Source organism: Podarcis tiliguerta, assembly GCF_965153285.1.
Source record: "Podarcis tiliguerta genome assembly, chromosome: 11".
NCBI classification, from domain to species: Eukaryota; Metazoa; Chordata; class Lepidosauria; order Squamata; family Lacertidae; genus Podarcis; species Podarcis tiliguerta.
This window is the reverse complement of record NC_139544.1, coordinates 53,453,972-53,475,462: the sequence shown is the minus strand read 5'-3', so window position 1 is coordinate 53,475,462 and position 21,491 is coordinate 53,453,972. Positions and strand designations below refer to the sequence as shown.

The 21,491-nt window shown below is 43.0% G+C and overlaps 1 protein-coding gene across 8 annotated transcripts in view; it reads right to left on the bottom strand.

Moving 5' to 3' along the window:
- Positions 1-1,511: 1,511 nt before the first annotated feature.
- The window catches only part of DYM (dymeclin), a 165,312-nt gene continuing 145,332 nt past the window's right edge, over positions 1,512-21,491 (bottom strand). For all 8 annotated transcript variants that reach the window (XM_083402821.1, XM_083402823.1, XM_083402817.1 and 5 more), the window contains one exon: positions 1,512-3,914. In XM_083402821.1, the coding sequence (XP_083258947.1) occupies positions 3,765-3,914 (150 nt within the window). In that variant the 3' untranslated portion in view covers positions 1,512-3,764. The remainder of the gene's footprint in view (positions 3,915-21,491) is intronic.

Here is a 21,491-nt window from a genome sequence, read left to right as displayed (position 1 = left end):
GAGTATACTAATAAGTGAGTCCCATTGAATCTAGTAGGACTCGCTCCCAGGTATGTATAGGATTGCAGTGATGACTAATTTTTGCCGGATCGGAACCAGTGAGGTATACTTCTAAGCTTTTCAGTCACACGAGGGATTCTGAGCATACTGATAACAGCTGATTTACTTCTCACTGAGCAACTAGGGAGAATGTCTTCCGTGCCCTCTGTCTTCAAAAATAGGCTAGAGATTCACGATTAAAAGAGAAAGCTGAAAAAATCATGGAAAAGGGTAGGCCTCTGCAGAATCCCCCCTCCCTTTCACCATGGCTATGGTCCTGACTCATAGACCCATGCAAAAACACCCCGCTTTGGGTTTCTGATCTGACCAAATGCAAATATTGAAATATGGTTATTTCGGAGTTATTTATTTTAACATCCTGGGCTTTACCTAAATGGTGCCCATGTAACTCTACCAACCAGAGAGGTGGAGCTGGCGAGTCTGACGTTACTGAGCTGGAGAGAACACTGGCCTAAATGTTGCAAGTCTCTCCTTGTGACGTTCTCCAAGCCGAAAATACAGCCCAGCGCTCCCAAGTGATAGGCGGAACGCCGGCACTTCTTACTACATAAAACAGAAGAATTGGCAGAAAGCATACAGATGTTTCTAGTTTAAAATCTCCAGCTTTCAGTAAAAGTTGTTTCCTTCTTTGAAAAAAAGCTTTTGTTTCAGTAAATGCAATTTTGGAAAAATGAAAGCCCCCCCCCCCCCCCCCGGCTGTCGAGTTTCCCCTTCCCTCCCTGGAAATGTCTTGGCAATAGGTGAAAATAGGAAGACGCTGATTCTTGAACCTTGAGTAGGTAGGCCAGCCTTCCCCAACCTTGGGTCCCCAGTTATTGTTGGACTACAATGCCCATCATTCCTAGCTAGCAGGACCAACTGAAAAGCAAGAGGGGAGAAGCTGGTGGCCGCACTTCATAAAATCACAGAGTTGCTCAGTGAAAAAACCCTCTGCTTGAGGATTTTTCTATCTACTAAGCCGCTTTCTGAGCAAAAGCAGAATATAGAAACAGGTCATTTGCACCCTGAGCTCCATTGCTGTGAAACTCCTGCTCTTCTCCCTGGGAAGCCTTCCTGGGCCCATCATTGTATGCATTTCATTACCAGGTAAATTATATACTGTTTTTGGAAGGCCTTTCAGAGATGTCAATTGCCGAGCATGATTTATTATTTGCTGTTGCTTTAGTTTTTCCTGCTGGGGCAGATGTATCATTGCTAGTGTACTGTTGCTATTACATTGTTTCCAGATTTTAACTGATGGTTTGTTGCTGTTTGGATTGTTTTAATACTTTGTTGTTGCTCTTCTCTGTTTTGGGTAATTTGTAGAAGAAGGTTACACATTACATAGATAGCCATTTTCTGGCACTGAACAGGAGCCCTGATTTTGAAATATGATTTCGCTAGCGTTTGCCAAAGTGATAAACATTACAGGGGAAAGGGAAGGACTACAGAAAACGCAAAACACTGCAATGCATGGTGCTTTTCCATCCTTTTTATTACTACATGGTAACTTTTCCACACCAAGTACTGAAAAGGATTTCCAAAGATGGTAGTTTATAGATCTGGAGGACACAAAGGAGTATTGATGGATGTACCAGACTGCAGTCTCCAGGACATCAATAGACCTTCATAGTGCCTAAAAGAGTCAACCACACAAGGATTAAGTTCAGTATAAAACCATCTCCTGTCTTGGGCCCATTCTGCTGTTTCAGCAATGAATCATGGCTCCTCCAGTTCTAGGCTTGCTGACCCATATTTAAAATCTGAAAAGAAAGCTCAAGAGTAAAAATGCTTCTTGTCTTGTGACATTCAGCAGCTCAGTGTCATCAGGATGGGACAGCCTGAACTGCAATAACTTGCTTTCTTAATTGGCCCTTGCAGACAGCACAAAGAAAACCCTTGTAATTTGGTTATATGATTGATTCCCTCCCAATCTGAAGACCTAGGCGGCCAGCAGGTCCTGCTAGGGATGTAACTTTCAATAAGCGACAAGGCCAGAAAAATTAAGAGTGTTCAACGACTTTCAGCAGTAGATATCTCACTGTAGTTTAATCCAACTGTTCCAGGCAAGCCTCAGAATTTGTTAACTTAGAAGAACACTTTCAAAACATTGACTTTTCCCAAGATGTGCAGTCGTGCAGTCAACAGTCCTTTATTTAAAGGTTGCAAAAAACATTACAAAGAATTCACCTTCCTTTGACTAATATATCAAAAACAAAGAAAAGCCCAAGCACAGCATAAAATCCTATTTACTCCTATTTTCAATCACCTTCCAATTTTCTTAATGTTACACTGAAAACGTTGATAATTCAGTCTTCATATTGCCTCTTCCCCAAATCTGTGTCTGTGCAAAGTCCTACGAAGTCATATGCTATGCATTTCTCTACATCTGCAATTTTAAATAAATATGACAAGGATTTTAAGTTCCAATTCTGCAGAATGCCATACAGGACCTTGCTTAAGGTGGACGGACACACGATTCTAACATTTGTCAGGAGGTTGTTTTAAAAAAGAGCAAAACATTCCACATAAAAAAGAGGTGTGTCACCATCTCCCTCCAATACATAATAAAGTGTGCCACATTTACCATGCTGGGCAAGGTAATATACTAATGTATGTCATCAGTTCCTTTTTCACCGAAGCCTGGCATGCCGTTCTGTGCAGTTGAAGGTAATCACCATAAGCCCACATTCCACGTGAAAAGTTTATATTAAACATTTCCCTCTATTCTCCCCCATTTGCTGGCAAACACAGCATTTGCCCATTCCCTTTAAACCAGGGAAAATGAAAAAGTATATTGTAGGACACTCTTTTTAAACATCCAGAGATGTGCATAACTGCACATCTCTGGCAAAAACCTGAAAGTACAGGAGGCACACCTCTGTTCTGCTGAATTTTGATCACTTTCCCGCACTCTTCCAAGGAGTCCATGAAAATGTGTGAAATACAACACCAAAACTCTGGAAATGAATGGGCATGATCCGGTGGGAGAATCACCTGCACAACCCTTATTGAGATGGATACATTTTTTATATTTATTTTTTGCAGATGGCACTCCTTGTGGGCTGCTCTTAATTCTGTTAAACTTTCATTAAGTATTAGTAGCCAGAGAGACAAACTTTTAGTGCCTTATCACAATCACGCTGAAAATCCTCCCTCATTGTAGGGGTCAACCTTATCAAAATCAAGGATTTATCCTTCCTGCCTCAATACGAAATAGCATTAATGCTGTAATGTTTTTAAATTGCATCAGTCAGACATTTCAGTTCTATACAACGTTAAAGGGGGGAGATTGTTCTGATGATCAAATGAGAAGCCCATAGCAACAACAAAAAAGTAATAATAATAAAAAAGTGAAGCACAACCAAAAAGCTTGAAGGAAACCAGCTTGCAAATGCTGACTTCTCAAATCAAAATACTTCCCCCCACTTTCCCGTTTTACATTTTTGTTCTCAGTTTTTAAAAAGCTGCTCATTGCTAACATCTTGCTTTATCACCCCCAAGCTCAGAGCCGCTAGAAAAAAATCTCTTGGGTTTTTTTGTTTTTTTACAAATATATAAATAAAAGCATACAATCTTATGAGAGTTCCCCTATTATTCTGGTTCCTAATAAGCCCCCTGAAAATGTCAGCGAGGCTGTACATTAGTAACAAACTTCCTGTTCCATAGGTTGAAGGGATGCATTCTGGGAGGGGGTGGGCGGGCCATGTGGATGTCTCTCCCCTTCAGCCAGAATCCATAGTAAAGAGCTGGATGTCTTGTGGGCTCCAGTAAAGTGCCACTGCAGAATTGTACACGAGGGACCAGACGTAAGGGATGAAGAACTCCTCAGGTTGCTCCTCTTCCACGTATTTAAACTTCAGCTCTGGAAATTTCTGGAAAGGAAAGGACAAGCAGAGAATGAATGAATGCGTGAAAGCCTAAGGGAGACCCGAGAAGTCGAATCATTTCTTGGTGAATGCAACACGCGAGAAAGGAATTAATTCTTCGGGCCTAAAAGGAGCAAGTCGAGGAAGCCGGCAAGCTATTTGCTTTCTGGGAACACAGATCGGCTGTTCGATTCCAAGGTTCTTATGTTTTGTATCTACCCAATGTTCAGAATGCACATTCCAGTGGGAGAATGGCAATTATGCTGCCCTTTGTTCCTCGTAATACTTTCCCATAAAAGTTTATGGGGGGAGGAGGAGGAGGAGGCTGGCCTTGGGTCTTCTGCGTTGCTTCCGTTCTGCCCAGCCAGCTCCTTCCCTCCCTCTTGTCCTGTAAGCGTTGTCCAAAATGTATCAGTTGGAGAAGCACTCAATACCGCTGCTCGCATTAGCCTTTCGGAAGAACTGCATCAAGAATCTTCCTGCTGTTCTTGCTGGAACTGGGACCAGCAGTCATTTTCTACAGTCCCTCCCCCTTGGTATTTATTCTGCAGCTACAGCCAAAACCAGGCTTCCTCAACCTTGTGCCCTCCATATGTCTGAACTACAAATCCCATCACTCCTGGCCAAAGACATGCTAAGTATGAAGTGGAAGCTGCCTGTTCTCTGGCATCCCTGGGAAGAGCCATGCAAGAGCCACACATGTTGTTTCATGTTGGGATGCCCTTAAAGGGGAAAAACAAAAATTAATGAGCTCTCCCCCTTTCCTTTCCTTTTTTTTTTTTTAAACTGACTTCTAAATACTGCCTGTGTCAAGGGCTTGGCGGGAGTTCAGACAAAAGCCACATTTCAGCCATCAGTTCGAGCGAAGATAAAACACGTCCCACTTCGTTATTTATAATGATGTGGGCAAGGCTAAGTACAAACTGCTGCACTGTGACAGAAGGAGAGTGAGGTTGGCAAATAACAACGGGCAGTGAGAGAAGGCAAAGGCCCAGTAGAAAGAGTCAAGACTTGGTCTCCTGAGGGCTGGATCCCGTATTACGGAGTGGTCTTAGGCCAGCCGCTTCCTCTCACAAGTCCTCCAATTTATCATGCTTCAGTGAATTAGTATTTCTTTTTTGTTATTGCGAACTGCCTTGAGGTGTTGTTTTTTGTGTGTGAAGTGCTGTATTGAATTTTTAAAGAAATAATTAAATGTGGCCAGAGAGTCCTATCTCCACCTCGTGCCTTCTTCTGCAGTTGCTGTGAGGGTGGGTGACATGGCGCTTGACAGACAAAAGCCTGCCATGCTGCGCCAGAGTTGCTTTTGAGTAAACATGCACAGGGGCCAGGATGTAAAAGTCAAGACCCAAAGACCAGCATGCAATCTGGAGCTGCTGACTATATGAAAAAGGCTATCTATGGGCACAGTTGAACACTTCTAAGTTCCATAAATTCCAATGGGAAAGACTTAGTCACATGCTGGATCGTTCCCTAAACAATGAAGCAAAATAATAAAAATGTCTTCCTGTCAGATGAATACACATGAATACATTGTGGACGAACGGTATGCGCACACGTGTGTTTGTGTCATGACTAAATTAAGTCCCACTGGTTTCAACAGTCTAATTATGACAAAATCTGGATCTAACTCACAGATGACCTTCTGAGCAGGCTATCCGTTCTGATCCCCAAGAGGCCACCTTATATATTTCCAGGCAATTATCCTCTTTGTATTGATCAAGCCAGGTGCTGGCAGGTGCCAGTGTTGGCATCTTGAGAGACAATGGAAGAGGGCACCATCAGGGGTAAAGTCAAAGTGCTGGTGAGTTTCAGTGCCTGCTGTGACTCTAGAGACCAATACGGGGGCTCTCCCAGCAAGAAAGGCAACCCATAGTGCTCATATGATAGTGATCCATGCGATGGTCACCTCCAGGCGTGACTACTGTAATTTGCTCTACGCGGGGCTGCCCTTGAAGCTGTCCCAGAAACTCCAGCGGGTGCAGAATGCTGCAGCGAGGCTCCTCACGGGGTCTCTGCCATGGGAGCATATTCACCCAGTGCTTTTCAAGCTGCACTGGCTCCCGGTGGAGTACAAGGTCAGATTTAAGGTGCTGCTTTTGACCTTTCAAGCCCTTCATGGCCTAGGACCCTCGTACCTACGGGACCGCCTCTCCCGGTATGCCCCACGGAGAACCTCAAGGTCCATAAATAGCAACATCCTAGTGGTCCCGGGCCCTAAGGAAGTTAGATTGGCTTCAACCAGAGCCAGGCCCTTTTCAACTCTGGCTCTGGCCTGGTGGAACGCTCTGCCTAATGAGACCAGGGCCCTGCAGGATCTGATTTCTTTCTGCAGGGCCTGTAAGACAGAGTTGTTCCGCCTGGCCTTTGGCTTGGAGCCAATTTGATTCCCTCCCTCTCTCTTTTTTCTTTTCCTTCTCCTCCTGCGATGAGGCTACATTTTAATATTTTAATGTTTCATTATTTTAATGTGGTATTTTAATTTTGTTTTTTAAGTTGTGATCATTCAACTTGTTTTTATTATTGCTTGTAAGCCGCCCTGAGCCCGGCCTTGGCTGGGGAGGGCTGGGTATAAATAAAAATTATTATATTTTATCATTATTATATCATACTAAAGCCAATAAGGCTGAGCTTATAGCTTGTAACTGCCGTTTCCCGTGATGTTTTTGCAGCATTAGCAGCACCCAAGTGACCTCTCCGGGACACAAGCCTGGGCAGGGGACATAGAAGTCCTGGGCTGCCCCGGCAACAAGACCTCACTGCAGGCAATTCAGTTTCACTGCCACATGAACTCACCCTGGAGGGAAAGCCCTCTTCTTATGCTGCTTTTTCTCCAAAATGAAACTGCTCAGTCCAGTCTAAGCCTGCTCACCCCATGCCCTTGTAATGCTAACATTATTTGCCTAAACAACCACAAGAAGTCCTGTCCTGAGTCTGAGCTGGTGGCTGGAACAGGACTATGTAGCTAGACGGGTCCAAAGTTTACCAGACTGTCTGAGCCACCGAGTCTGCGATAGAATGCAAAACCACAGGAAGTCCCCATGAACAGATGCAAGAGCCGCAGTTTCACTGCTACTTTCGTGCATAACCCCCATAGGCGCCCAAAAGATCATGCAGATAGCAGGAGAAAATCATAACCCTTTGCTCCAGAGGGTTAAATGCTACTCAGAATCAGAAGGCCACTGCAGTACATTAAAGATCAGCTTACAGCCTCCACCAAGGACCTCCTGCGCTTTGCAGTGCCCTCCTGCTTATCAGTATTTATATATTTAAAATATTTCTCCGCCATCCTTCCACCATTCAGCCTTCAAGACAGCTAGTGTAGAAACGCAGTTCAGGGGGAGAAAATACAAAACAGATCAGAACAAAAACTGGACTGAGGTTAATTTTTTTAAACTTCACTGGATTAAAAGAGAAGCTCATTTAAATATCTATCTATCGATCTATCTATCTAACCTGATGCTGAAAAGAAAAGGAATAAAAGAAAAGAGGAGTAGGTCAACATCTCTGGGGAGAGCACAGCACAACTTGGGAGCCATGACTGAGAAGCCACACATCGAACCACAAGAGGTGGGAGCACCAGAACAGGATGTCAGATGACCACCTAAGTCAATGGGCAGATAGATATGGGTGAAAGTGGTTTCCAGGTAGCCTGGCCCTAGGCTGTTCAAGACTTTATAGATCAACACCACATCTTCAAATTGTGTCTGAAAACCAACTGGGAGCCACTGGAGATTTTTGAGCAATGGAGTGATATGTTCCTAGCACAAAGGCCATCCTTGTTGTGTCACATTGTGCTGAAGGTCTTATTCACCTAAGTTCAGGCTATATCCTTCTGTGTAGTGGCACCTGTCTTGTGAAGCATACTGTCCACTGACGTTAGATAATGGCCAATGTTGCTCACCTTTCGCCAGATGCCAAAAATATAACAACTACTACTACTTATTATTATTTTTACCCCACCCATCTGGCTGGGCTTCCCCAGCCAGTCTGGGCAACTTCCAACAAAATATTAAAATACAGTAATGCACCAAACATTAAAAGCTTCCCTAAACATACATATATATATACCCTAAATATATATTTCTACAGGCTAGCATTGGATTTCTCTTTGGAAAACTGTTTTTATCAGCTTTTATTTGTTGTAATTTATTGTTGTTATATACTATTTATGATGTTTGGCACAGTTTGGTGGTCTAGAAATCTTTCAAATACAGTGGTACCTTGGGTTACAAACGCTTCAGGTTACAGACTCCGCTAACCCAGAAATAGTACCTCGGGTTAAGAACTTTGCTTCAGGATGAGAACAGAAATTGTGCGGCGGCGGTGCGACAGGCCCCATCAGCTATAGGGCTATCTCAGGTTAAGAACAGTTTCAGGTTAAGTACGGACCTCCAGAATGAATTAAGTTCTTAACCCGAGGTACCACTGTAGATAAAATAAAATAAAAGCAGTGAGTTCCAGTTAAGAACTCAGCTGCTGAATTTTTAATCAGATGGTGCTTCCAAACTGGTTTTTAGAGGCAGTTCCACATACAATCCATTGCAGTAATCTAATCTGGAAGTTACCAAGGCATTGGATAATTATGGCAAGATCATCTTTTTGCAGAAACAGACATAATAGTCTGGCCATGGCTGTTAAGTCTAAGGGGGGCTTAAGAAATGTGAGGCCAACGTCTAAAAACAGAAGAAGGTGCTAATGAATTTGTGAGGGACAGCAGGAACATGCTCCCTCACCATGCCTCTCATGTGCCAATGTGCCTTTATGCTTGATGTTAGTGAGAAAGGGGTTGTATGTGCACAGGACTCGGACAGGGAATCTCGACTATAGTTACCGTATTTTTCGCTCTATAGGACGCACCAGACCACAAGACGCACCTGGTTTTTGGAGGAGGAAAACAAGGAAAAAAATATTCTGAATCTCAGAAGCCAGAACAGCAAGAGGGATCGCTGTGCAGTGAAAGCAGCAATCCCTCTTGCTGTTCTGGCTTCTGGGATAGCTGCGCAGCCTGCATTCGCTCCATAAGACGCACACACATTTCCCCTTACTTTTTAGGAGGGGAAAAGTGAGTCTTATAGAGCAAAAAATACGGTACTTATTAATCCTGAATATGCAGTGGTCAGTGGTCACAATCCTGCCACTTCCATGTTCAGGAGGAACACATGAAGGGTAGTTGGATCATGTTCATCCCCATGGGGGATAAAGTGGTCATAAAAGCTGATGCATCTTGTACCTTTTTTTATATTCACATTTAAAAACCTATACTTTGAATATGACAAACTTGTGTGTACAGACCCATGTGTATTGTACTATTGGCTAAAGCTCCCTACTGAGCTTTGCACTTAGTGGCAAACACGTTACTGGGGATCACAAGGAGAGGGTTGCTGTGCTCATATCCTGCTTATAGGCCTCCCTGGTGCACTTGGTTGGTCACAGTGGTAGCAGAATACTGGACTAGGTAGGCCTTTGGCATTCCTATGTTCTTATGAGTTTATTACTGATCCTTATGTGGAACGGTCCCAAGATCCCATGTCTTTGATTTCCACTGTCCCGCTTTCTTTCAACTCTGAACAGTTAAGGCACCACAGTGAATCTCAGTACAACATGCAAGATGTGTTCACTGCTTTCAAGATGCTTATGCCCTCCTCTGCTGCAACAGACAAATAATTCATGCTTTTATAAGGAGAAAGTTTAAGCGCCCTGGACAAACCTGTAATATTTTATGTACTTTAAATGGTTTCAATTTGTGCAAAACTAACTGAAAGCAATAAACTCAAACTTTTGCAAACAGCAAGCTGTTCCTTTGAAGGCCTATTCTCTTGCCCAGGCTGTCTGCCGTGGTGCTTGCCATTGTCTTTTCTGGAGTATTAGGCAAGTTGGAGATCCCCCTGAGCCCCACAAGTACACCCCCCTTTTCAGGTTCCACTGGCACTGTTTGCATTGCTTTCCTTTTGCTGCCGACAGAAAGTCGCCACGACCTGCATCGGCTGAAAATGGGGATGTGATTCGGTTGAAGTGTCCACATGGTATGCAGCTGCAGAGTCTGCCTGATAGTATCTTTATGCCTTTTTTTGGACTTACAGAAGAGACATCAACTGTGGAAAAACTCACAGTCAAGAGAGACAAAGCAGACCAGTGGAAATTTACAGGGCAAAGCAAGTTCTGTCCCCTTTCATCTGCAGGCATGCCTTGACTATAAAGCTCATTAGAGCTTTAATGCTAAATGAGTTTAAAGAGCCAGCCTCGTGGCCATTTCTCACATACTCCCTAGTACTCTCTTGCATTGCTCCCTAGAAGTTGCTTATGGCTCATAATGGTGCTCAGTGTGCCAGCCTGAGCTGTAGGTAGTTTTGGCACCATATCCTAGCATGGAAAGAAGCACAGCTTAGTAACAGAGCTAATCTTTGCATGCAGACTCTTTCAGGTTCAAACTCTGATCCACTGTGCAAAACTCATGCTATGGCGGAAAGGGCTATAAAATCAAGACCTCTCAAGCTGAAATCCTATTAGCTGGATCACAGCAGCTGAGATCAATGGAACATGATCACAAATCCCAGACAAGAGATTATTTAAGTAATATGCAGTTCCCTCAATGTCCAGCGCAACTTCATGAGAACTCCTAGGACTATATCCTAAAACCTCACATGAGAATTTGCCAATTGTAATAGTTACTGGCCTGGCTTTTGAACTCGGCACCCAGTTCACAGGACTACAACTAGTCTGGGAATGCAAATAAACAAGTCTTCTCCAAAGTGTGACAAGCCATCTCATGAAAGCTATATGGAGGTAGTCCAACTAAAGAAACAAACTGCAGATCTGCTGCTTATTTGTGTGGATAGCAGTATCAAATCTTGTAAGAAATTTAACACCACACATCTCTCCTACAAAACGCACACACATATGGGAAAGGGTATTTCATTTATGTATCAAGTAAGGAACTAACTGGTTTTAAGAAAATGTCCTTTACCAAACTGACTTGGTTTGGTTCTTTTAGTCCCACAGCAGAAACATCTGGAATTGGAACAGTATTTAAGACCTTACCCCATCAAACAGATCCCTGGTTAAAAAGAATAATCAGGTAATTATACAGGGCCACCTTCAACTATAGTAGAGGGTATGATGATAATTTGCAAGGTATGACTCAGTTTCTCTGATAGTATGAGAAGTAGAGGCAATTACCCATATACAGCGGCACAGACACTTTTGCCAACTAACCCCAAACCAGAGAAAAAAGGACAAAGGAGGGAAGAAGACAATAGATAATTTCCACTCCCATTTAATATCAGCCAAACCTCTCTTGTATATTTTAGGAATTAATATTGGATAAGTATGTGATGCAGCTATTTATAGCAATGGAGATGCTTTAGTTATATTTGTCAAGTTACAGACATGAAACAATTGGAAAGGAGTCTAGTGCTATGAACTTGCCCCCTTTTTTTACAGTGTGCCGTTTAAATTATGTCTTTGGGCTGCATTTTCAAGATGGCAGAGAAGACATTAACAAGGGAGGCAGACTGCGGGTGAACAAACACACGAGGCTTAGCTTGTTACGTCCATGTTGGCCTTATAGAACTAAAGTCAAGAGTAGTTTAAGATGAAAGGTCACAACTGCTGCAATTCAATGGGCACTTGGGAGAAGGCCCCATGGCATGCAATGGGGATTTACTTCTGTTTAGCCAGGCACAGGATCAGACCGTTGATAGAAAAGGTAACACATGCTTTTTAGTGCAATTTATTTCAATGGGAGAGTTAAAGCACATTACTTTCCTTTGTCCCACTGAAACTGATAGGAGTAAAAAGTGTTTCAGTTTGGCTGGAACATGCTGAAATGAAACGCCTCATTCAGCTCTTCTTCAGACAAGAAATAGATGAGAATAATCACAACAGAGAATAGTGTGTTGCTTGTTTCGTCTCTGAAGGACAACAAAAAAATGATCTGTAAAAAAAGTCACTCTTAAATCTGCTCCAACTCACAAGGCGGAGATATGTACATAAAGCACAATTCCATTTACTAGATCAGCTGAAGAGCAAACAAACTTTAAAAATGCACAAAATTCTGCAGGATGCGGACTGGGAAGACATACAAGGCAGTCCAATAACAGAGATCACCTTTGCTACTCTGTGTGCCCTTCATATTCTGGGACAAATATGGATAAAAGCCCTTTCTAAACAAAAGCACGGAAAGTAGAATTACGTGCTTATGTAACGGAGACTAAAGTGTACACAATCTGGGAAATGGAGAAAGAGGTGTTAACACCGTACAATATTCATTTGGGTCCGTGGGGGTAACTCCCTGAAATAAATAGGTGCTTTGTCTTTTTATGTAGGGAATTACGTGGGCATGAGGAATGATTTCATAATGGGATTAGACAGACAAGGGAGGGTTATGCACTACGTGACAGAAATGGTTGACGAGGAAACTGTTTCAAGGCAGACATATTGGGAAACAATTGAGGAAAATGACAAGATCCCTCTAAACAAGCAAGCAATAAACTACTGACTAAAAAACAACAACCATAAAACGGTTCTACTTCCTGACCTTGCTAAAGCATTTGTGACCCCATTTAAGCATACAAAGTGATTGACTGCTCAGACAGATAAGTAAAATCCCTTTGTATGTTTCTGAGTTTGGGGAATTAAAAACTGAAAAACAGAATAATCCCCAGACCTGCATTAACGCAGTCATTGCATATTGTCATCTTGCCCTGCCATACAAAAGGAGATGAGCCTATTAGGGAGCTACTGGGGACAACCCTCACCGACACGAAATGGACATCAATTGCTTCCTGGTGAGGGATTTGAAGAGGACACATATCAGCTGGAGGCTATTTTTGGACATGCCATGAAAGCACTGCATGAGCTTTAGAGCTAAAACGTCTTCTTATTTCATTTAAATATGAAAAACTTTACAAGATAGATGATGATTAGTGCCTTAACCTGCACATTAAGCACCTGAAGTTCCAAAGAGAGCAATGGCAAAACAAATTCTCTGCCTGCACCAAGTCCCAGTTTCAATCACTGGTGTCTCTTAAGTTTAAAGGACCACAGAGAGCAGAGGAGGAAAAGACCTGTGCCTGAGACCCTGGAGAACCTCCCTCCCTACCAGAGTAGACAGCACTAAACTAGATGGACCAACAGTCATATGCTCATAGAATCACAGAATTATAGAAATGGAAGGAACCCCCAAGGCTCATTTAATCCAACTCCCTGTAGTCACAACTAAAACTTCCCTGACACATACTCATCCAAGGTCTGTACTTTCCCAGAAATACCACATGCTATAAACTTGAGCACAAATATTTTGCCCAAAATGGCACCAAAAAGCCAGCACATTTTGCTTGCTCAAGTGACAGTACAGTTAACTCTTCACAAGCCCCATGAAAACCAAGCGTGGGCATTTTTGCCTCCTGCCTTCCCTTGCTGCCCTTTGCAAACAAAGTTCTATGACAATGTGCTGACTTTCTCCCATAGAACTATTACTAAGTAAAACTCTTAACAATTTTGTTGAGATGAACCTCCACTTCATTGTTTTTAAACTTGGCTGGTGGCCCCTTGGTCAGCCCAATCCACTGGCTTCTGTGCACACATGAAGTTCCACCAAGAACTGTGTATGAAACAGTCCTTGGTGCTGGAGGATGGAATAGTCCTGGGATGCATGGACAAGTATCCATGGTACTTGAATACGGACAGTTATAGATTGTTGTATGTTGTATGAAAATTACTATTTCAGAAATCTGAATTCAACCCAATGACCATCTCTCTATAAACCTCTCGACTCAATACGTAAAATAACTACATTAAAAAAACAGGAATATTTACAATAATATTTATATTACCAAATAAAGTTATTTTAGGTTCTGGAGACATGTCTGGCATTAAATGCTACTGATCAACTGTTTTAAAATAGTTTTCCCTTTAACAGCAGGAAGTTCCTGATTGGAGCTAGGAATTGTGTAAACAGATATTTAAGAAACTGCCAACGAAGATCCACAGCATATTGAAGTCAAGCAGTGTTAGAAACACAGATATACAAGCCAGTCGCCGACCTTAAACCTAGGTTATGGGCGCAACAACGGAATGTCTAGGCACTCTTTTCTATAACAAGAACCCAGTTTTAATCTGAAATCTTAGGCTCAGTACTGCGCCCAGAGCTCAGAAACTGCTCACGCTAATGAAATTCCCTGTCGCAACTTGCACCTCGAATGATGGGAGTTTCGAACACTGAGGTCAAGGTATGCAAAATGGAAGTTGGTCCTGATTAACACACAGTCCTTCCCCCATCCCCACTGCAATCTCCTTTCGTATTCTCTGCCTCGAGATTTATGACAATTCCCATGTTACAGTGGAAATGGGGAAAGACGTGGTGGTGGTGGTGTTCAGTCTTATTTGTCCCCACCATTCTCTGAGTTGTACAGTATGAACCAGCACTTGGCTTCGGCGTAGCCAGGGATGGTTCCAGTTTCACCACATTTCAACTTCAGAGATTAAGCAGACGGGGCTCCTAAAAGGTGAAAAACCCCTTCCTTGTTTAAAAATAGACTTCTGCGTTTTTGGTTTCACAAAAATCCTTTTCATGCGGAGAGTGGCAGAAGGAATGGCAGCGTGAGTCAGCCTGCATGCTTTTCTAAAGAAGAGGCTCCAGACATGCTTTCACCCAGAACTGGTGCAAAGCAATGATATCATTGCAAAAAGGCCTAAGGAGCCAGAAAGGACAAGCTGTGGGCAAGCGGGGGTAAAGGTCACACCCGGCACACCAATGCCCATTACCACATCTGGTCTGTTTCAGGAGCTGGAAGGCAACGGGGCCTCTCTCCCCCCCCCCCATCTGCCCAGCCACCTCCAGAGCAAAATCCCCAAATCTCCCTCCCAACAGACTGGTTCCTAATGGAAACAGAACTCCATAGATGCAGCTAAAACCGTTCATCAACCCCTATCCTGTGACCTCTTATGTACGGTACCTGAAGGCGTGTAACCCCCCCCCCTCTTTTTTTGCTTATGGAAATAGGGATGTTGTAGCTTTGGCAAAACAAGTGTCCAGCAGTGGCAATAAGTTTCTTAATAAAGTTCTTGATTTTGTACGTTTTAGTCTGAGAAAGCCAGACCTGTAAATATTACAAAATGATAACAATCGCTTAAGAACAAGAGACAGACTTACTGTCACCAGCTGTTAACTTTCTGATCAGGGCAGCCTAGGAAGTGGGTCCTTATCTGTCTTAGTTCAGGACATGCTGACTAACACCCCTATTGAGGCAGCAGACCTTTGGCTCCACAATCGTTGTGTATTGGAAAATGTACGTGGCTGCCTGACATTATTCCCTTCTTAAGTAACTGAAGGTCTCAGAAGTGTTCAGAGAACTGTAATCCGGGTGGAGAAGGCCAGACACTGAAACGGGAGAAAAATCAAATTCATATCCCTGTACAGAGAAATGAAGATGTATTGCAACAGCAAAGTCTCTGAAAGTTCAACTGTTCCAGGACAGAAAAAGGAAGAAAGAAAAGTGGAGACAGGCGAATAGTGATGGAGTAAGAACATGCATCACACCCTGGGTGGAACGGGTTTAGTTATTTGCTTAAAGATGACTGCATCTTTCCAGAGCCACAGTGTGGAGAGTCATGGGATGCTAACAAGGTTGCTTACGGGTGGCTTGCTCTACCTCTGTATCTCCCCATCGCGGCCCACTGAAAGCCCAGATAAGGGAAGCTCAGCTGCCTTTAGCAACTCCATTATATCTTTCTATGGCTTTCTGGCACGGCTGATCAGGAGTGCTGGATCACAACTGAATAACTTGAGAGGCGTTCATGAGATAGCTTGAGTGCCTCTGCTCATTCCTATGGCTACTGGGAGTTTGCAGCCCAAGATGTAGCTAGTTAATTAAAATCAGTATGTGAAGTTCAGTCCCCTCAAACTGGTCGTACCCCCCCCCCCAATATCTGCCCCTTAAGAGTTGCCAGGTCAGAGCAGTACAGTGAATGCAGTATTCCCCCATCAGGGTCCAAACCTATGGCCCAGCAGCACTATGTCCCTGTGGCTCCCTGCCCTACAACCTTCAGGTTCCCAACCCTTGTCTGCTCATTTGCTTCACACCACTTGTGTACAGCCATTTGTGTGAAGTTCTGCCCTCATCAGAGGTTCTTCAGTTCTTCTACTTCATGACTCCACCATGCATTTGTTTCATTCAGATCCCTGCTTTCCCTTTTATTTAGCTCCAATGGGAACCATTGCTGCTGTCCAGGATGCTGGACAAGATGTGCCTTTTGTCTGATGAAGCAGGGCTCTTCTTCTCTACCTGATCACAACACCTCCATTCCATACCACCTGTCCCCTGCAAGCCTCATTCTTCTATCTTTCCTTCAGGCACCTCAGTTTTAATAGGCAGTCTGCTCCCTTTCTGCTTCTAGGACTCCTTGCCCCTTGGCTTGCCAGGACATATGCCCAGTCTTCAGTTTCTCCCTGTGTGGTCTTAGTCTGAGCCAAACTGACCATGTTCTCTCCCCTTTCAAAAGCTGGGCTGCAATACTGCTTAGCTCCCTGAGCAATTGAGCATCTCATGCCAACTCACAAGCGCAATCAATCGGCACCAGATGCGCCACCACAAGAACAATATCAGTTATTATTGCATTTGTATCCTGACCTTACTCCAAAGAGCTCAGAGTAGCACACATGGGGTTTTGTGATGTTATTATCCTCACAAAGTGGTGTGCTGAGCAGATGGAAAATACAAGACGACAAGCAACTTTAAACCATGATTTCCCCACTGCATTTATGGAAGTTCAAATCATGGTGCAAGTGCTTAACTATGGTTAATACAAATAAAAGTTTGCTATGGTGTCTAAACTGATACTTGATTCTCCACACTAGTGTTTCCCAAACTTGGCTCTCCAGCTGTTTTTGGACTACAATTCACATCATCCCTGACCACTGAACCTGCTAGCTAGGGATGATGGGAGTTGTAGTCCAACAACAGCCAGAGACCTAAGTTTGGGAAACCCTGCACGACACCAATCTGGCTTTCTTCCTAGGGAAGGGAAGACAGATTCTTGCCTATATCTTCCTGGGATCAGCTCTGAGGAAATGCACAGCTTTTTCTTGGTACTTCAGACCTTGATCAGTGTGCATTTGAGGCTGCTACAAAAGATTCTGGGAATGTTTGGATTATGCTGCTATGAAGTAGACCAGTGACAAATAACTTTCTATTAAGTTTCTGTATGACCCAGGTCCTGCAGCCTCTGAGATGACTCAGTGTCTGGCCATGAAAAGGGACTCGATGTGGGCAAGCCTAAACGAAACTGAATGCCAACAAGACTGAAGTAATGATGAGCTCTCTGTATGTTTTGCTCTCCCTTTCCAAGCAGTGAAAAGATCATGATAAGTTCATGGTCAGTTGTTTTTGGAAAACGATGCACTGGGATTTTCTTTGCCATTTGAAGACAGTTTGGAAACTTCAGCTGGTGCAGATTTCAGCGGCTGGGTTGCTCACCAGGGCAAGATGGTCTGAGCATGTAAGCCAACCCCAGCCTGGCTACATTGGCTGCCAATTAGTTTCTGGGCCCAACTCAAAGTGCTGGTTTTGACCTATAAAGCCTTAAACAACAGAGGACCGCATTACCACTGCCCGTATGAACCAACCTGGACCCTGCAATCATCATCTGAGGCCCTTCTTGTGTGCCTCCACTGCAAGAGGTCCGAAGGGTGGCAACACAAGTACGGGCATTTCTGTGGTGGCTCCCCACTTGTGGAATGCTCTCCCCAGGAAGTCTTACAAATCAGGCAGGTTGGGAAAGAAGAATAGGGATGCATCAGTGAGGCCATGCAAGTCTCGAATCAGAATCAAGGATAGGTCTCCAGAATTCAACTAACTCTGAGAACACTAGATTACTTTTGCTGCGTGCTATTAGCTTCTAGCATTCATCACAGGCAATACCACTCCTTTCTCAGCTACAAACTGTGAGTATGACTTTCAGGACAATGACATGCATCCCAAGTGGCTGAACAGATGTTACAAGTTGCAAGTTTGCTAGCCTACTGAAGAGAGGCATCACAACCAATAATGCTCACTTTCCACTGGCTATTCAGAGTTGTAAGCATGGTAATAAAATAATGATAATAATTTTTTTATTTATACCCTGCCCGCCCCAGCCAAGGCCGGGCTCAGAGCAGCTTACAAGCAATAATAAAAATAAGTTGAATGATTAATGGTAGTCATTGTTTGTACAGTTCAAGATGGTGGTATAACCAACTGAATAATTAGACAATGAGGATTGCATGCCATGGTCCGAGGAAGAGAGTTTCAGGCAATGCAAATCCATTCTCTGAAGCAGGGAAAACCTAGTTACAATATACCATGTTGAGCAGTCTTTCAACTAAGCTCTATTCAGCAAATCACTTCACTAGGTTCCATTTCTGTATTCTTTGCTGTTATCCAACACTGAAAGATCTACTGTAGACCTTGCCAGCATAACACTCTGGATATCTTGCTGGTTTAGTGATTTGCTTGCCTTGCTGGTTCACCAGACTGCTTGTCTACCTGTTGGCTCAATAACCTCGGATTCCCTCCTGCTTTGACATGCCTTGCCCAATCTGCAGGACCCAGCCCTACAAGGATTACACTCACTTTGACCCCATAAGGAACTTTACAAGGACTGTCACCCGACTGGAGAAGTCTTCACTGAATAATTGATTAATCAGTCAAATCTGCCTATGAATAAAAATAGGAAAGGGGAAAAAGGCATTCGTTATTTGTTTTTAGATGATCCCAGCATGTGTCACAGCAGCCTCCATCTCAAAAGGAGGGGTAAAGAGAAGGGAGAAAGTCAGCACCTGCCTTCTTTTGCAAGTGGCTTGTCTGAAAAATAACTAAAAACTGCTGCTTGATTAATTTGGGGGCATATTTTAAGTCATTAAACCACTAATTGCGACTCCACAAATCCAAGGCAGAACACTTGGCATTACACAGAGTCCTCACTCAAGATCCCCATGAAAAGTGTCTGAGGGAAGGTTGCAGTGAGATTTGGGGCAGGCAGCAGAAATAAGAGACAACTGCATTCTTTCTGCCTGTTTCATAGGCCATCATAACGAGACACTCCACAATTCTCCCCAAGTCCCTTGGCATGAACAAATGTCTACGTCCGGAGGTATGGTCATGTCAGTAGAAAGCACAACTAATGGCTGGCACTGAAGCAAATTAAAATCTGTGGCTCTCCAGATCTAAACCTTTGTGCAATTGACTCCCATTCCTGATTGCTTTGCTTAAGAAAGAAAATTTCCCACTGGATTCTGCCTTCTTTAAAAAATACAAAGGGAGGGGTTATTGTGATATATGACAAGACCTATGGGCCATATCACCTATGCAGCTTTGCAAGGATTTAGGAGGAAACCTCAGTCCTTTGATGGTTGAGGATGTTTCCCTTCCTTAAAGATGTAAGTCTATCATTTAAAAGCCCTCAAAAGAAAAGGTCATTTGCCTCTACTTCCTTTGCCCTGGTGTGCTCAAGGGTGGAAGTTCTACCTCCATCAAGTCTGGCCACTTTGGAATCGTTCCAATCTGTTACCAAGCCAACAGTACTTTCTGATTCTCATGTTATTAAAGGGGGGAAATACCTAAATTACCTTTGAAAAGAGACATGGTTTGAATGATCAGGTGGCTGTACTGAGCGAGAATACTTTTGTGAAACCTACAGACCCAGGTTATTATCTACACAAAACATAACACGGCAAGCAGTTACCTTTAATAATTTTGAAATTGAGACACCATGTTCCAAGCCTGAATTCAATACCCTAAAACCATTCCTCATTTTGTGCATTTACCTTTCATTCCACTGTAATTTACAGTGACATTGTTATTGCTTTTCGCCATAATTTCCCTTGAATCACTGCATGATCAAAAGTACTTGCTTAATAAAACCCAGGGCTGGAGAACCAAGTTTTTCTAAATTGCAATAGGCTGAACTAATTTTTATAATGTGTAGAACCTAAATCCATTTGCTCAAAATGGTTGCATGTTCCCCTGTGTTCTGAAAAAGTCAGATAACGACCCGCTTGTCATTATGCAAGATCGAAATAAGGGTTTAGTGACACTTAAAATCACCCCCCTCCTAAAAAATTGTTCGACCAATCAATGCAAGACAATGTAGAATTATTTAATACTCTGTAGAACGGCTGGAAGTGGTGATATTGGGGGTGTGCTATCATCCCCCTAATCAAAATTCTCAGAGAGATCTTGAGAAGAATGAATTCAAGTAAGCATCTAAAAGAGGAAATGTAGTACTGTAATGGTGACTTCAACTATTATAATATAGCCTGGCTATATGTGTGTTCCAGACATGACGAAGAGGTGAAAAATTCTAGACACCCTGAATGACTGTGTCCTAGGGCAGCTGATCTTGGAACCAACCAGAGGGGCAAGGATGCTGGACTTAATTTTGAGTGGCATCTAGAACCTGGTGCAAGCCGTTAATTGAGAGCAGATACCATAGTGCTATTAAGCTAAACATACATGGATGAATCCAAATTAAAATTGAATGCGTGTTTTGTTCTTACACCTGAAAAGTTTTACTTCTAGTGCGTAGAAGAGCCTGCCATGCTTCTGTAGGAGTCGTTGCTCTGGGCTTGCCTCCTGACTGGAAAAAGGAAGGCTGAGAGAAAAAACCCATGCACAGATGCAATAGGCAGTCTCTTCTGATGGAGGACTGTTCCACTGTATTTCTGCATTTGGAGTGACTATGTGGTTTAATCACCTTACAGCAGAGGAAAAGTCACTCACCCACAGCAGAAATATCATGGGCAACCTTGGTACTTTGGGCTCATCAAATCCCTCAAGTGTGTTCAGAAGTAATTCATTGTAATATGAGGATCCATAACAAAAACAACAACAACAACAGAAGAAGAACATGGCCCCATTCAGGAATTATAGGGTAATTTAGGTACAAAACAATGAATTTACTGGCTGACTTGGTATCTGAGCTGCCAGATACATAATGATGATCTTTAAAAATGGAGCTATTTACATGAAGCCTCACAAGGGTGTTGTGTGAATAAGGTCAGTTAAAAGCAAAATGAGAACCCCAAGGTTTATGGAAATTTTATAATAATAAAATCCAATTCTAACAGAAAGCAAGCTAAACAGAAACCACTTTCAGCTTAACAAAACTGAGGTATAAAGGTGGGGTTGGAAGAAGGCGGTGTGACCTTTTTGTGCTTTGGATGAAAGCTTCTCATCTCCAGGAATTTTGCTATTAATTTTTTCCCTTCAAATAAAGGGAAGAAGCTATATTAATAAGGCTTGTAATTTTGTTTTTAACAGCTGTGGCGGCTTTGAAAACATGATTTTATAGAATTCTTGACAATGTCAGTGATTAACTGTTACTCAGGAAGACCGAATCACTTATTTAGCCTTTATTTTAAATGGCTTCATCCCTGTAGGGTCTAGACAATGAGCAAGGCCACTAGTTTGGCACCAGACAAGAACTGGTCTTGTGAGACTCTGTAAAGCTCAGAAACTGCAAACTAGACAGCCAAACATCCCCAGCAGGTCACAGGGTAGCTGATTGCAGAAGCAAATGTTAGGAAGATGGGCTGAAGTGTAC